General features: G+C 37.7%; 1 protein-coding gene across 1 annotated transcript in view; it reads left to right on the top strand.

Moving 5' to 3' along the window:
* LOC124794812 overlaps positions 1–16,084 on the top strand; it is a 782,944-nt gene extending 766,860 nt beyond the window's left edge. Inside the window, exon 11 of the mRNA XM_047258471.1 lies at positions 9,278–16,084. Coding sequence (XP_047114427.1) covers positions 9,278–9,825 — 548 coding nt within the window. The 3' untranslated portion in view covers positions 9,826–16,084. The remainder of the gene's footprint in view (positions 1–9,277) is intronic.
* The last annotated feature ends 908 nt before the right edge of the window (positions 16,085–16,992 follow it).

Genomic DNA, 16,992 nt, shown 5'->3' with positions numbered 1-16,992 from the left:
CTGGTCTGTGAATCTTATTTTTAGTCTAATTAAAGGTCTTTGTCATTCAGGTTTCTTCTCTGACACTTCTCTCTATCTTGATCCTTTCTCTTTCCTATAGACATGGCCAGCCAATCTCAAATTACTTATCTTGGCTTCCCAAACTAAGTCTGGCTCATTATATATCTCTCTGAGCTTCCTGTTATTTCTTCTTCAGCATTCTCCTACCTCATATAAATTGATCCACTTTTCTTCTGCAGCATTTTATTTTTTTTTTTCCTTTGTACTTATCTGTTCTCCAAATTATAACACTTGCCTAGTTATGGTTTTATATATTCTTTCTCTTGAAAAAAATAAAATGGTTAACAGTAATTTGTCGAGGGAATATGATGCTCTGGGTGCTCCTTTGGTCCTTGCTTTTATTTTTTGTTTCTCATAATTTCTGTTGTTTGCTACCAACCACAGACATTTAAACTCATCTGCTTCTTCAAACACTCCACATGGTTTCCTGCCAGTTTGTCTAGTAATTTCTTTCCACATTCATGATTTTCCTCATAATTTACCTCTATTCCAACTTCCCTTCCTCTTTTAAATAGCTTTCTTGCCAGTATTTTCAAGTCATCTAGCTTAATGCCGTGTCATGTCCATAGGCAAGTGCTATCATATTTGATTCCCTCTTCTCCTTCGTTTGCTGTATCCAGTGCTTCCTGTATTATTATGTTGAACAAGAGTGGTGAAATTCCTTCTCTCTGATAGCACCTGGTTTTACATCAGAATTGATATAATAATCTGCGTCCAGTTTCATGATCCTGTTTGAGCCTTCCAGTGCATCTTTTACAAGACTTTTTATCTTCTTTTGTATTCAAAACTTCTGCAATTTCTGCCACTTAATTCTCTGTTTATGCTGTTGTAATTTTTTTTTTTTAAATCAACAGACAATGTGGCCTCTGCTCTGTCGTATTTTCAGTATTTTGATATGGCTGCTTTTAGTACAAACATTTGATCAGTGGTGGATTTGTTTCTCATAAATTCCCCACTTGTTTCTCATCTATTACCTCTTTTAGATATAGTTCCAATCTTTTCTGGAGAATCTTCAAAAACACTTTGTAGACTGTGCTAAATGATGACATATGTCTAACATGATGATGATGATGATGATGATCATTGTGGTACACTCATGGTGAGGTAAAAAATGGATTCATGATCAAATGAACATATATTTATTGATACATTCATGTTTATATCACAATTGCAACACATTTTCAAAGAAAGTATAGCCCTGTATCACTTCACTGTGATAGATGTATGAATATATTGATAAATAATTGCTCGTTTCATTACATTTCCTTATTAGACCTTGATTACGCCTTCTCACAGACATACAACAGTGATCAATATTATTGTTTCTTTCCAAAGAAACATGAAACAATGTTATAATGCAGGCATTTGTTGGGAGATGAGGGGAAAAGAAAGAAAGAAATTGACAAGACTGGTATGCAATATGGGCAGACAGTAGACTGCTGGTTCCACTAACACCTTTGCTCAGTGGATAATGTTCTCAAACAGTAGTCAACTGCCTCATAAAACCGTGAACCTTGATTCGTCAAAATCAATTGATACTACAGCAGCATTTGTCATACAGTCTCTCAGATTTTCTGGCCAGGATTTATTAATAGTGTACTTCTGGGTGATCAGCTAATTTGTTGTTTCCATTTTAAGCACAACATTTTGATGGGCAATTCAGTCGCCTTTGCCAGAAGCTGTGAGGTTTGCTTTAAAGTGTACTCATTTCCTGCACTCCAATTACTCTGGTTGGATACCAGGCTGAGAGTACTCTTTAACAGCAAAATGTCAACAAAATATTGTGCATGAAAAGGAAACAACTCGACTGGTCACCCAAAAGTCCACCGTTAAACATTTCTTGTGTATATGTATGTACTGCAGTTGTGCAAATTGTGATAAAAATTGTTTACTTCCCTTGTAAGTTGATTAGTGCTAGTGTACTGAATCAGTGTAACGTTATAGCTATTCTTAGAGATGTCATCTCTTACTCCCTGTGATAGCATACCAATTTTTATGATCTACTTACAGTTTTTATGATCTACATAATACTAGAGTGACATGCAGAGAAAAAGGTAGGTGCTTGATTAGCTTTGCACTGAGAGATATGAATATTAGTTTTCAGTGTCACCAGTGTGTTGTCTGTCTGTGTCCCACACCACATCCTCTAGCCATTGTGTACCCTGGTAACTCGCAACACTGGGTTAAGTGCCATGTGTCGTGACTGTTTCTGTTTCTGGCTCCCGTACAAAAAATTGTATGCTCAGAAAACGCTCAGTGTCACTTTTTAACATATTAATTGTTTTGACTGCTGTATGCCCACCCATAGTGAGCTCTTGCTCTCTTTCCTACATTTTCCCCCATTGTTTGACAGACATGGTAGAATGACACTAACAGCTGATGCTTTGCATGGTACACTGCCTCATTGAAACTCTGCATCACTTCGTTACCTACATAACACTATATTTGTGAGCATCTTGGAAGTAACTCCTGTGCGAAATGGTTTCAGTCACTACGTCTCTGTTCTTGAAAATAAAACAAGGTCAAATATAATGATGAACCAGGTGTTATTATTAAACACTTGAAAATAAGAAGTTCTATTTTACATTTCAGGCCCACAATATAATATTTTCCTAGAACTAGAAGAACTAATGATTAGAACTGTTGCAGCTAGAGTTCTGGAGGAAAGCATTTTCTAACTATGTTGGTGGCCAGCTAGTATAAGATTTGTGTTCAGATCACAGTGATTTTCCACTCACAATGAACAGTAGTTCATGACTCCAATTTGCATTACAAAACACACACTTTCTGTTGTTTGTACCTGCAAACATTCTCCTCGTTCGTGCTTTGAAAGAAGTGTCTTCTATAAGAGGCTGGTTTCATCAGCACCGTACAAAGTATCAGCAGGTAAATTTGCTGCATCTGTTATCTTCCGTATCTTCTTTACAAACCTTTCTGCATCTTTTTTGATAGTTGATCAACTTTCCCCAGTGATGTCAGCTGCCACGTGCCATGTCGTTTTTCACAGTTTGATAGGCAGCCTCTGCTTGGTACAAACAAGTTTCTCCTGCCTAGTTCTTTGTTAAATACAACTGCTGTTTCCTTTATTACTGGGCCAGTGGAATTCTCTTACTGCTTTGTTGTGTGAACCATCTGCAAAGAACTATGTCCAGTTCTTCATTTTCACCCGTTTGCATGACCTTCCATTTTCCCAACTTGCTCTTCATTTGAATTACATACTGTCAAATAAAATCATCTTTCTTTTTGATGTCATAAATAGTTACTCATCAAACATTATACCCAACAGCAATGGCTTTCTAGAATGAACCTCAGTTCAACTAATCTAGAATTTCCAGTTTTTGCTTGGGGTCTACTAGCATAACGTGTTTTCCTTTTAGAAGCCATAAAACTGAACTGTAATGAAAGCTATAATTTCAAATATGTGTAACATTGTTTAACTGTGTTATTAACTAACAACATAGCTGCACATGATAGTTCATTGGTTTGCACATCATTTCTGCTTGAGCTATGTCAGAAGTGGACCAGATTATTGAGAGGGTAGACTGCTGGTATACATGTTTCATGTAACCACAATGAGAACATTTCTCTGTTCATCCACACTTTCTTCTGAGCAAAAATCACACTGATGGTGTATTTCAAGTGATTTTCCACTCACAATGAGCTGTTTATTGTAGCAGTAGTAATAATTATACACATGCAATGTAAGGAATTACTTAATCATGGAATTCATATGAAATAATTTGGAAAAACTCAAATTATGATGACTGGATCAGTTAAAAAAGCCTTTTTTTCTCTTTGGATGAGGATCTATTTAAAACATGACCACAGTCAGTACGTTTAGCTATGTGACTGGGTCTCATCTTGTGTGTGTGCTTGAGTGTAACTCAGTCTTCTTGCTGCAGAAATGTTGATGTTCCATGCTTCTGTGCAGCAGAAAAAAAGAGAAGTGATTGGAGGAGGTTGGGTCACCCAGATCACAGGCTTAGAGGGATCCATCTTGTCTGTTGACCATGAGAGGCACAAAGGAAGGAAAAGACACCAGCGAGAGTAGGAGTGCGTATAAAATACATCAGTAGGTACTATGCGACTTTCACTTTGAGAATAATCTCTAGAGTTCAAGGAAAATAGTGTAGAGGGAGAGATCCATGTAGCCCTCCTGTCATAGCAAGCGCCCGGGTGTCTTGACTCTTGCTGTATAGTTTTCTTAGCAATAGAGTGCTGGATATATACAAGCCAGACAATTTTTGTGTATCCATCTTGTCTGTTCCCAGTTCACTTGTGGTTATATGGATGTAAAAACCCATTCAATGAACATGCCACTGCTAAATGATACAGGAATTTCACACATGGTCCTGCATTTATTGATGCATGTTTAAAAATCAATAGGGAGGCTGTTGGTTTTGACACAGAAGTTGTGAACTTAGAAAAGTGACAAAAAACAACGATGTATGCAGACAGTCATGTTTTACCTCTTGAGTTCCATGTTTACAAAAAGAAAAGGTAAAGAAACTGGTATGGACATTCTGGTTTATGCAACCTTTCTTACCCATAAATGTTTCAGTGTGCTATCTTCAGTGTGTTTCTAACTTATCTATTTCTAATGCAGGTGAACAAAAAAGGTAGAACCTCCAGACTAGTTACCCCATTTATGCATGCAAAATAAATATCTGGCTGTGGGTCATGTTCTAATCATAAAGGTAGCTGCATGCAGCTATTGCAGGAGATTATGAATTTCTGCTGCCTATGAGAGTTAGCCATATACCTTCAGTCTCAGAAATCTGTTTCCTTCTACTTTGATAACTGTGCCAGTATTATGGCATGTTAAATTTTGTGTAATTTTTTAATTAGCCTAACTAACTCTGGTGTGGGAGTCACTTAAGCCCAGAACATGATGTACCTATATTATATTCTTGTTATCCTGATGATGTATTACATTCTTATGACACTGACCTGTATCTGTAACATTTGTTTGTATAAGTCTACAGACTTTCATGGCTGTTGTCATAGAAGGTAAAATCTTCAAAGTTGTTAGGCCATGCCATGTTTCCCTCCATGGTTCACTTTGTGTCCATCTGCTGTGGCTTTTCTTCAGGATCTTGCGGCATTCACATTTAGCTAAACATTCTCATTCTGAAGAAATGGCTTTATTATGTAAAATTCCTGTTGCAACCTTTGTCAGGCCATTGCCATTGGATAGAAAGGGAGTTTTCCTGGTCTTAAGCTGAAAAAGAGTTATTGGTTAAAAGTCTTCTGGCTACAGTTGGTGATCCGTCGTCATTGTATAGAATTGAAACAGGCAGAGCAAGAAGGGGAAATGCTTACAAAAAATGTTATTTCCCATGGAGGTGGTTTCCTTTATGTTGTTTGTGTTCCTCGTGCACTGTGGCTGCGTATTCACTTCTTTGATGGCAGGAAGCCAAGAAGCTGGAAACATATACCCTCCTCTCTCTTGAACTTAGACCCATGGGAATTCCATTACTTCTTGGACTTCTCTTCTATAAATGTTAGTTTCCTTGGCCAGTACATGAACACTGTTGAAATCATTGTCTTAGCCACAGATTGACACTTAATTTTAACTGCATTTTGCCTCTATACATTCTGTCACAGTCGTATGTCATTTCATAGACTCTCGCAGTGCACTTTAATCAGGTCTACCTGTTTTGTTTCAGAAAGAGTCTTGTATTTTGTTCTGACTGAAGAGAGTGGACTGTATACCATATTTTGATACACACATAAAAAAAAGTGTTGCATCACCCTGGTTCCCAGATCTCCTGAAGAAAGACGTTGACTGTGGATATTATATCATCACAGATACAGGCCCTTTGACTGTTAATAGATGTCACTAAACCTGTCCAAAGAGGTAAACAAGCATGCATAAGCAGCCCCTGTTAGACGGCGGAGGGGGGGGGGGGTTGTTGACAGCTGATCACTTCCAGTCATTCCACCAGGAAGGAGGTACACAGTTTGTGTTGTCTGTAGTTCAACCATACCTAGGTGGTCAATACCATGGTTCGATAATATCTACAGTGCTACTTTGTGCCAGGAAGGGCTCTCAACAAGGGAAGTGTCCAGGCATCTCAGAGTGAACTAAAGCGATGTTGTTCAACATGGACAAGATACAGAGAGACAGGAACTGTCGAGACATCCCTCGCTCAGGCCTCCCAAGGGCTGCTAGTGCAGTGGATGACCGCTACCTATAGATTATGGCTCGGAGGAACCCTGACGGCAATGGCACCATGTTGAATAATGCTTTTCGTGTAGCTACAGAACATTGTGTTACAACTCCAACTGTGTGCAGTAGGCTGCATGATGCGCAACTTCACTCTCGACGTCCATCTTTGCAACCATGACACCAAGCAGCGCGGTTCTGATGGGCCCAACAACATTCCGAATGGACTGCTCAGGATTGGCATCACATTCTCTTCACCAATGAGTGTCGCATATGCCTTCAACCAGACAATTGTCGGAGATGTGTTTGGAGGCAACTCGGTCAGGCTGAACGCCTTAGACATACTGCCCGGCGAGTGCATCGAGATGGAGGTTCCCAGCTGTTTTTGGGTGGCATTATGTGGGGCTGACGTATGCCGCTGGTGGTCATGGAAGTCGCCGTAATGGCTGTACGATATGAATGCCATCCTCCTATCGATAGTGCAACCGTATCAACAGCATATTGGCAAGGCATTCGTCTTCATCGGCGACAATTTGCACCCCCATTGTGCACATCTCATGAATGACTTCCTTCAGGATAACGACATCACTCAACTAGAGTGGCCAGCATGTTCTCCAGACATGAATCCTATTGAACATGCTTGGGATAGATTGAAAAGGGCTGTTTATGGATGACGCGACCCACCAACCCCTCTGAGGGATCTACGCCGAATCGCTGTTGAGGAGTGGGACAATCTGGGCCAACAGTGCCTTGATGAACTTGTGGGTAGTATGCAATGACAACTACAGGCTTGCATCAATGCAAGAGGACGTGCTACTGGGTATTGGACCACCACCTCTGAAGGTCTCGCTATATGGTGCAATGTGTGATTTTCATGAGCAGTAAAAAGGACAGAAATGATGTTTATGTTGGTTTCTATTCCAATTTTCTGTACAGGTTCCGGAACTCTCGGAACCGAGGTGATGCAAAACTTTTTTTATATGTGTGGAATTCTGCTGATGTGGTCAGCAGCTTCATAATAAAAAAGACATTTCCTTGTTCTTCATATTAACATAATTAATATTTCACGTGGAAACCCTGTCAATGGACAAACCACTTTAGTCGTTGGCCATCAGTATGTTCTTAATGAAATCAAACTCAATTCCAAGCTGTTATTGTAACTGGTATTGAAGACATTGTTGAGCACTGCTCTCTTCCGGGCTGGGTGCTTTTGCGAAGTGGCGTTGAAATACCTATTTGTGTCACTTAGCTGTCTATAGACTTTGCATACCTAGAATGTTGTCAGATCCTCTATATACCAAAACGTCTAGAAATGGGAGACCAACCTCACTCTCTGCCTTGAAAGGGAAGTTGATTTTATAGTAAATCTCATTTAAGAAATAGTGGAATCGATGTATCATCCACATTGTGGAGCCAACAAGAAGGCTTTAGAGGTGCATGTTCAAAACGTTCCGTATAAATTTCAGCTGCTAGTGATGTCAAGGGTGGACCTATGACAACACCACCAGATTGCTCATAAAATTTTTCTTATTTTAAACAGCTTGGTTTTAACTTGGTTAGGTCACATTGTGTTTGTGTCAAAGTAGCTTCTTATTACTGGTCACATTGTCTGTTTACAAAAAGGATTTTCAATTAGGAATTAAAACATGGAAAGTGTATATGCTATAATTTGGAATTGAATGTAAGTCAGTTCTTAATATTTTAGTGTATTCTGATTTTAGGTGGTTGCAACTTAATTTATAAGTAAAAATACTTACTCACTGTGTAGTTATACAATTTCTATGTTGTGTCTAAATGACACATTTAGATAGCTGTATGAGGAAGGATAATGCTTTTCTTTTATAAGGCAACTGTTGACTTGTTCAGTAGAAAGCATATACTTTTGTTTATGGTACGTTATAGATGGGAAAACTGAAAAATTTGTAAATATCAGTGGTATTTTTGGGCACTTTGAACTTTTGCAAATAGTGATACTTCCAGATCAACTCAAGTTAATACGATTCTCTGTTCATGGAGACAGTACAAATACAATCCTGCCAATATAAAGCATTTTTACATGTGAATTCTGTGTATTTTTTTTAGGTACTGTACTTAACTCAGATTTCTTATTAAACAATGGAAACTCCAGGTTGGAATATTGGTAATGTAAGGAAAAGATAGATTGCTACTCACTGTGAAAACAACACATTGAGTAGCAGACAGGAAGACAGATTGGCGCACAAAGAGGGTGAGGGGACGAGAATAAGAAGAAGGTGACTTGACAGAATGGCGGAAACTGTTCAATGGAAGGTGTGGGGACAGTACAGTAATGTACTGTCCCCCGCCCCTCCACCTTACAGCTCCCTCTATCGTGTCAACACCTCCTTATTCTCATCCCCTCACCATCATTGTGTGCTACCCTCTGCCAACGCACCAGCCCAGCTCATCTTCCCACTTCCCTGCTCCTCTCCTTTTTCGCTCTCCATTCCCCAACCCCCTCCTCACCTCCCTACCCCACAGCCTCCCAATGCTGCACATGTTGGACGTCTAGTCGCTGCACACACCGCTAGACAGTGCTCTTCTCTCCCCACACCCATACCCTGCTATCCCTTCCTCATCCCCTCCAGATTGCTGCTTCCATTATACGTGATAGCTGCATTCCAATCTGAGCTGCTGGAAATGGCAGTTGTGTTTACATGAGTTGTGATTGCTCATGTGAATAAATGTGTGTGTGTTTCCTTTTCTGAAGAAGGCTTTGGCCAAAAGCTAAATGTGTAACTGTCTTTTGTTGTGCCTGTCTGCAACTCTGTGTATCACCTTTATGGTGAGTAACAATCTTTTCCTTACATTGTCAGCTTTCTTATTCTTTTGTCTGAATCTCCTTGCCTGTTCTAGTCGTTGGTACTTCCTGTTGACTTTTCCCCTCTCTTAGAATGTAGGCTGACCAATCAGTATTATTTATGTGGTGATCTTTGATGGAATGAGATAACAGTTTTAATTTAGTTAGTGTATTTATTTTGCCAGACGCGGCATTAATAATTTGTTTACTCTGAATGTGTGTTCTTGCAGTAGCTGCGGGACTATCGGAGACAGTGTCATCGTGTGCGGCCACACCGTGCTCTGATGTAGCGGGTGTTGCTGGTACCAGCGCCGGCTATATCTCTTACATTGACGAAGCTAGCTCAGAAGACGAAGGTGACGACGACTCTGGCAGTGACTCGGGCCGTGGTTGTGATGACTTTTTTGACGGCTTCCCACGTGGACGACACTGTTGCTTACACCGCAGCCGCCAACAGCACCATCCACGTCGGCGCTGCTCAGCCTCGGTGCCTGCTGATGTATCTTTGACTTCTGCGTCTTCTGCTGACCCCGGTGGTGGCAACGGTGTCAGTGTTGCAGGAGTGGGCAGCTCGGGAGGTGGGGCGAGGGCCTTCTCATCTGACTCGGGCTTTTCGTCAGAACTATTTGAGACGAGTGGACACAGTGCAGGAGCACTGTCTGTGGGCCACAGGTCACTTCATGCTGTGCATGATGGCTCTGATCGTCCTCCCGCCCTGCATCGCTCCAAGTGGACCTCGTCATTTCGCAAACTCATTAATAAGGTCTCAAAGAGGTAAGAGCCTACTAGCCCACCACACAGAATTTTGCACCTTCCAATCAGAGGAATGTGGGTGAAACAGTAAATTGGTATCAGATTGTCAGCATATTGAAATAATGACATGTGCTGGGTGTTTTGGGCAGGATATTTGATGGCTCCAGTGGAAGATCTAAGATGCTGGTAACATACCAGTGTACTCCATTCTCATGTCTGCTTTGCCATCAATGGTTCATCCCCGTAAAGAAATGGTCAGGTGCTAAGTGGAGGCATCCGTTGAGACACAACATAAATTTACCAATGCAGGCTCTTTACCAGTAGCAAATTGGAAAAAAGGATCACATACTTGCCAGAATGCCTTGATTTTTCACACAGATGCCGTTTTTCAGTGTGGTATTCTTTTTTCAATGGCCACTGTGTGATAAGTAATAACTACTGCAGTTACATCCTGCTCCAATGGAAAGAAAGTTCTTTTCGTCTGTAAAAGATAGTGTAGACTTTGAAGTACTCTCCCTCATTTCCTTTCATGTGGACAGACCTGTAAGGACATTGACTGTTTGGATGCGCCTAATATTCTTTGCATGTCTGATTGCTAAAGTTACACAGTTACATACAAGATGAGTCAAAAAGGACTTTAGAACTTTGGAACGATATAAAAATTTATCGAGATAACTTACAGAATTGGTAGATGTCATTTTGTAGCAAACAACCTCAAGTTTCATGTAAGAGTGTCAAGTGTCATTTTGGTTTGGTGTGATTACCATTAGTGATGTGGCAAAGATCCCACTGGTAATCAGTGTCTTCCACACTCATTGCAGCAGATCTGGCATAACTTACACAGCTGAAGCGTAAATTTGATTTTTCGGACAGGCAAAATTGTTTGGTGGTGGGGGAACATATACACAGTCTTTAATGAAACCCCAGAGAAAGAAATCCAGTGGTGTCGAGTGTGGGGAGTGAGTTGGCCATGCGATTGGCCCTTCGAGGCCAGTGCACTGACCTGGGAAGCAATTATCAAGGAAATGTTGAACTTTCATGGGGAAATGAAGTGATGAACTGTCTTTCTGGGGTAGACCATCCCATGTCATCATTGATCTGTGGAACAGCTGTTGCAGGATTTGTTTCATGAAACCAAAACACACTGCGAGCACACTCCAAACCAGTGAAAGTAGCCATTTTAACTGTAACTTGAGGTTGTTTGCTACAAACTGACTCATCTACCGATTCTATAAGTGATCTCAATAAATTTCTATATCATTCCAAAGTTGTTAAGTCCTTTTTGACTCAACCCTGTACTGACTGTCACAGTGCATAATTGGTTCAGTGGTAGTTATTTTGCCTGCAGAATCAGTTTTTTCGAATGAATCAGGTATATACTTTTGAGAGTGTGAACACCGACTCATTATTAATATGACAGGTATTTCTTAGTATGACTGGGAAAGTGTTTGATTTGCAGTAACAGAGTGTGTAATGTTGATTGGAGAGTTTGTTGTTCCCCAATACATGAATTTGTGCCAAGCCCCCTAATTAGAAGGAAAAAAGATTCCTTAGATAGGCCTATCTGCAAATCCAGGTTGGAATAGGATTGTACTGTCGTGGTTTTGGGGTTTGTTATTTGAGCATTGTTATTTGAGTATTATGCATAATCATTTTCTCAGTGTGTTACACAGCACTTCCCACTGTGTTCAGGTATTTAAACTGGGAAATTTTTGCTGGAATCGGATGAGGTTCATTTATGGGATAAGAATGATGAGAAAGTGTGACATTTTGTCAATCCCTATAAGCTAGTGTTCCATAGAGCTGGTTAAGTGAAGTTTTACTCCTTTGTGTGTACAGCAAACAATTGGCGTTGTCTGCTTCTAGTCTGGTGGATTTAATAAAAATATTTTGTCCCAAAGTGTATTACTGAAATATGAGGTTTACATTTTACTGGCACTGTCATATTCAGGCCCAATGTCCTTGCAGGTCTGTTTACAAATAAGTGAATGGGTATCATGATCTTTTATGAGAGCAAAGACTGTGTTAATTCCATGAAAAAATTTTCATGTTACACAGAAAAGACTACCTGAGTTTTTTCACTCTAATTTTTAAGACACTCTCTCCACCAACAATTTAAAGTTTGCTCAGTAGCAGAATGCATTTTTAAGTTTGACATGCCTAATATTATGCAGTCTCTCTGTTTATTAAATAAATAATTTTCCTTTTATACGATTCAAATGTCAGGATCTCTTTCATTCCTATTTTGATGTTGTCCCTGTTTTGGAAACAAAAGATAATTTTACTCTGTTATTTGAAATTTTCCTCTGTTTTTTAAAAGTGTGATCTGATATGTTGTTTTATTTAATAATCATATCTGTTCATTGCTATAAATGAAAGAGAAACATTTTTTCATGAAGCAAATACGGACACTAAAGGCAGTTCCTCTTGTGAAATAAGTGTATTATTGCAGCTGGAATAAAGGCTGTTTAAATGTTTCTAGGTATTTGTGTAGGCTCTGCTTTTTCTTTGCAGTAGTTTTTGTTATCAACAGTATTAATCATTGTTATGATTAGTGATAAAATGAATAGTACTTAATTGATACTGTAGAATTGACTATAATTGTACTTAATTAGTTTCAGTCTTAAAGTTTCCAGACTTCTAGGATATAATTCTGACCATTAACAAAATATGACAGATTTGAGCACAATTTCACCTTGTATTACTCCAATTAACACATCATAGTATTACGTTCAGTCTTTTTGTCTTGTGAAAGAGGAGAGATTTTGTTAACTTGTGCTGTGTTTCCAAGTGTTCACTAAAAGTTTTGTAATATTGATTGTCTTGGGATACATTGATTAATAGTTGACCTTACCAACCCACAACTGTACAAAAAATTGGAAAGGCCATTCTGACTAAATGCAAAGATTGTGCCTAAATCAATAGCATCATGAAAACTTAAAACTGAATTTGGAAATTTAGAAATAATTGACCTTAGGAATTGGAGCAGATGTTTTTCACTCAGCACTTCTCATACCTTATGCCATTTGTTATAGTCTCAAATGCCTTCATCTTTCAAGTTTTGCAGTTTTGAATTGGACTACATGGTTGATTTTTTCCACTTGAGGGAGAATTTAATGTGTAACGTGTTGTTTGGATAATGCATAAATATTTGCAAGAGGCTCGGTAGGACTGTTGTTCATTACTGTTCCAAAATTTTTAGAATTACTGATCAGTTTCTTGCTGAATAAAAGAGAGTGCTGAGTCTACTTTTAATAACAGTTGTGGCCTGTTATTAAGATTAATATTTAAAACTTAGTAAGATATAGTTTCATAGTTTTTGCAACAGTGTTCTTAGGTTCATTGTTGGTTATAAATATTTTATTGTAAATGAAAACAGAGTAAGATTTCAAAATATTAAACAACAGTTACTATAAAGAAACATACAAAACTTATACACTACTATTTATTACTGGAACTGTATTTATTATTATTATTATTTTTAGAACGTTTAAATTTGTCAGAAGGTATGTTGTTTTAGTATAAACTGGTTATTTGTTGGACTCCTGAGCATATCATTTGGTGGATGGTTTCACTTTTCCTCAGGTATGCAGACTGATTATTGATATGATAACAGAAAACAATAAGTGGTCTCCACAATCAAAGTTTGCACATTTAGTGCAGAAAAACCTGAAGGAAGATTATTTACTTCTTGCCATTCCATAACAGTGAACAGTTTATTTCACAGTATTATAAGAAGCAGCCTAAGAATGATAAAATTCTATTAAGGGTATTACAGTTTTAAATATGGGGAATTGTTATCTACTTTTTTATACTTTGATTTCTGTTGCAGGAGGCATCAAATATTAATAGTATTAGTATTAGGAATGTTCATACAATGAATGTTACTCAGTAAAGTGTCCTTAGTGAATTGTTGTGGTTGAAACTGTGTATTTTTTGTATGTAATTATAGTGTGGAGGGAAAACATAGATACGTAATACTTAATGGGTTATAGATTTTTTGTAACTTATCAGATAATCTGTAAAAAGAATTAGGAGAATGAATACATGTGTACAAGACTGCTATGTAGCAGTTAAACACATATTGATTTTTGTTTTCCATGATAAAACATTGTGCTCATTCTGGTTACTGGAATGAAAGTTTTTTTAAGTGACATGTATATATACCATTTCTGTATCTGATTTGTGAACAAGTAAAGAAAGATGCTGGATATTATTTAAGACAGGCTCATTTCCTAATGATCAACTTTGTCATTATGGATAATGATCATAGTACTGTGAGGGCACTTTATTAAGTTTGATTTGTTTTCTTATTCATTGCATCACTGTGCACGTGGAATAAAGACATTGCACAACTCTCTCCCAACAAAATAAATAGTAGCAATTTTTTAAAGGCAAGTCAGCACAATATCGAATGATTCCAAGGTCATAAGCTTCTGGTAGGATATGCATCAAAATACACAAAACACCTGTCTGGGTAAGTGTGTATTCCACATTGAAATATGTGGATCTATTGAATAGAAGACTGTGATGCAAAGTGAACACAACAGAACACCAGCTTATGTCTCACCTTACAAACTTTCAGAAATCAAAGAAAAGACTGATTAAAAGTAACACACACACACACATAATTACTGAAAATACAAATTCAGTACTCTTCAAGCACTTGTTAATATGCTTTACTGTTAGCGAGTGACTGAATCTTGTTCTGATAGAAATTTATGATACTCACAATACCTTACTTACTCCACAACCTAATATACACCCCACAACCTAATATACAACTCGTTTAAAATATTCAGTGAAATGTGACAAAATCCATTGTATTGATAACTCTGTGAAGCAAAAGAAATTTAAAATATAATTTTACTGCATTTGTTTATTTAATGCAAGGATAGGATCTATAAGTGGACATTAACAGCAACATATATCATTACAGCATAAAGTTGGCAAACAGTTACAAACACTTTAGGTAACCGGAAGCACACATGGCAACAGAAATTATTCATAAGCACCAAATGCATATCTGTCTTCAGAATGACACTCGGTTTGTCTTTTTAACAGTGCAAGTGTATTGTGTACTTTTTTATGGTGAGAAAGCCAATTGAATTGTAGGCAAAAAATTGTATGTCACAAGAATGATATTTAAGTGTATCAATGTTGTGTGCTGAATCCTTAAAAAGTGAGTAAAATGTAACTGTCCTTTCTTTATTCCACGTAACAGAGATTACATATCATCTCTGATGTCTCAACAGGTTGAGACTTTCAGAGTATCTTGTAACAACATATTTCTTTCTATAACCGACTTTTCTTTGTTCCAGTATTCTAATGAACACAGCACTGAAGACTATAACATCTTAAAAATCATTTGATACATGTCATATAAACATCCGGCATTTATCATTTAAATTTTCATACCATTTAATACGTTGCCTGTCTGTCACATGTGAAAGTAAACTGTGGATGCATGTAATTGTTCAGAGGACCGTATTTTCTTATCAGTGCCTTTTGGTTGTCACTGGGAGTCAATTAACTTGTTTTGGACTTTTAAGCTCTATGTCTACAGTACCCATTTTGCAGAGCCTGCTTTAATTCTGGATTTGTTTTGGACAAAACAGCTTTGTGTTACAAGTATCAGCCAGGTAACTGAGAAAATCTCAAACTTGTGTAACAAAACTAAATGAATTAAACACTACTTTCATACAACAAGGTTAATTTCGCAGAGGTATCATGCTGTATTACTACTCACTCTCATCACAAATAAATTACATGATGCTCTTTATGCTCTTATATGTTGCTCTGTTATGCAGACGTGCTTCCAAATTCTTGCACCAAAGCATTGTATAATATTGTTTTGTTTGTAAGATGTGTTGATGCTTTTCTAATGTTTCAATATTATTTTAACTTTGTCGTGTCCTTCCCTTTCACAAAAGTCAAAATTAGTCGCTTAATGTCAGATATTATTATTTTTTATCTCTGCAACTATAATAAAGTCCGTAATGGGTAAAAGTGAGTAAGCAAACTTAATTTATGAGTTATTTGGCTTACAATGCACAGATCAAAATGATGTATGAAGAGGTTACTAGACTGATGGCAATTTTAACATGAGGCACCTGTGAGATCTACGTTTGGTGGTAAAAATTAACATTGCATTCTCAGGAGGCAAATGATGTATCTCTTTATTTTATTGTTTTATTTTCAAGTACAAGATTATTTTTGTCTGTCTGAGTTATATCATTTTTTTATTGTAATGACAAATGAAAATACATGGAAAATAAGCATTTATCTTGTGCTTCTCTTCTGCAATGAATCTTCATGACTCTTTCCATTTCTTTACCCCAGAATCTTGCTTCACTTTACTGAAAGTTAATATTCATGTATCATAACTTTAAAAATTCCTTGGAAGTAGACAAATTCCTTTTGTGAAAATCCACCATACCAGCAACAATTTAGTTTGTAATTGAAGCAGTAATTGTTACAGAAGAATACTCCTTTTATGCTCCAGTGAATTGTAAAACCATACATTAAAGAGAACATAAATTATGAAATATTGTGTGATTTACGTGCACAGTAGCACACTGGTAGATGCTGCCAAAGAAAATGAAAGTGTAATACACACTGCTCTGCTGTTAATCAGTATCCAGTCGATAATGAAAGAAAAAAAGAAACTCTCATTTGTTGTACAGTGCTGTACACAATGTTGTGTGCATATCAATGTTTATTTTTCAGTGGAGGATTCAAGAGTTTGTTTACATCTGTAATTGTTTTCCCTCCATTCTGTGTTAAGCTTTGTAATGGATATATTTGTGTCCATTTGGAACAATCTATATAACATGAATACAGCACAGAGAAATTAATTTGAAATTTTGACATACAAATACTCATTTCATTGTTTTTGTGTGGGGCGGAGACATTTCAATGATGATTAATTCTTAAAGGATATGAATAATCTGAATAATTTACTTAGAAGTTTATGTAGTACTTACACAAAAGTAAGAGGGGAAGGCCAAGTAAAAGTTGGTTAAAAGACGTGGAAATGAGTATTCAGAGGAGAGGAGAAGACTAGGCCAGAGTAGCGACAGAGGGGTGGTGGGAATATCAGAGTTGAAGAGGTTTGTGCTCCAAGCAGACCCTGCTGTACAAGATGGTGATGAGTAATTGTACCTCTGAGTGGCCTGTATCAGTTCAACAG

The sequence above is a fragment of the Schistocerca piceifrons genome, chromosome 4 (genome assembly GCF_021461385.2).
Source record: "Schistocerca piceifrons isolate TAMUIC-IGC-003096 chromosome 4, iqSchPice1.1, whole genome shotgun sequence".
NCBI lineage: Eukaryota > Metazoa > Arthropoda > Insecta > Orthoptera > Acrididae > Schistocerca > Schistocerca piceifrons.
The sequence above is the reverse complement of the archived record's forward strand: the minus strand, read 5'-3'. Positions and strand labels throughout refer to the sequence as shown.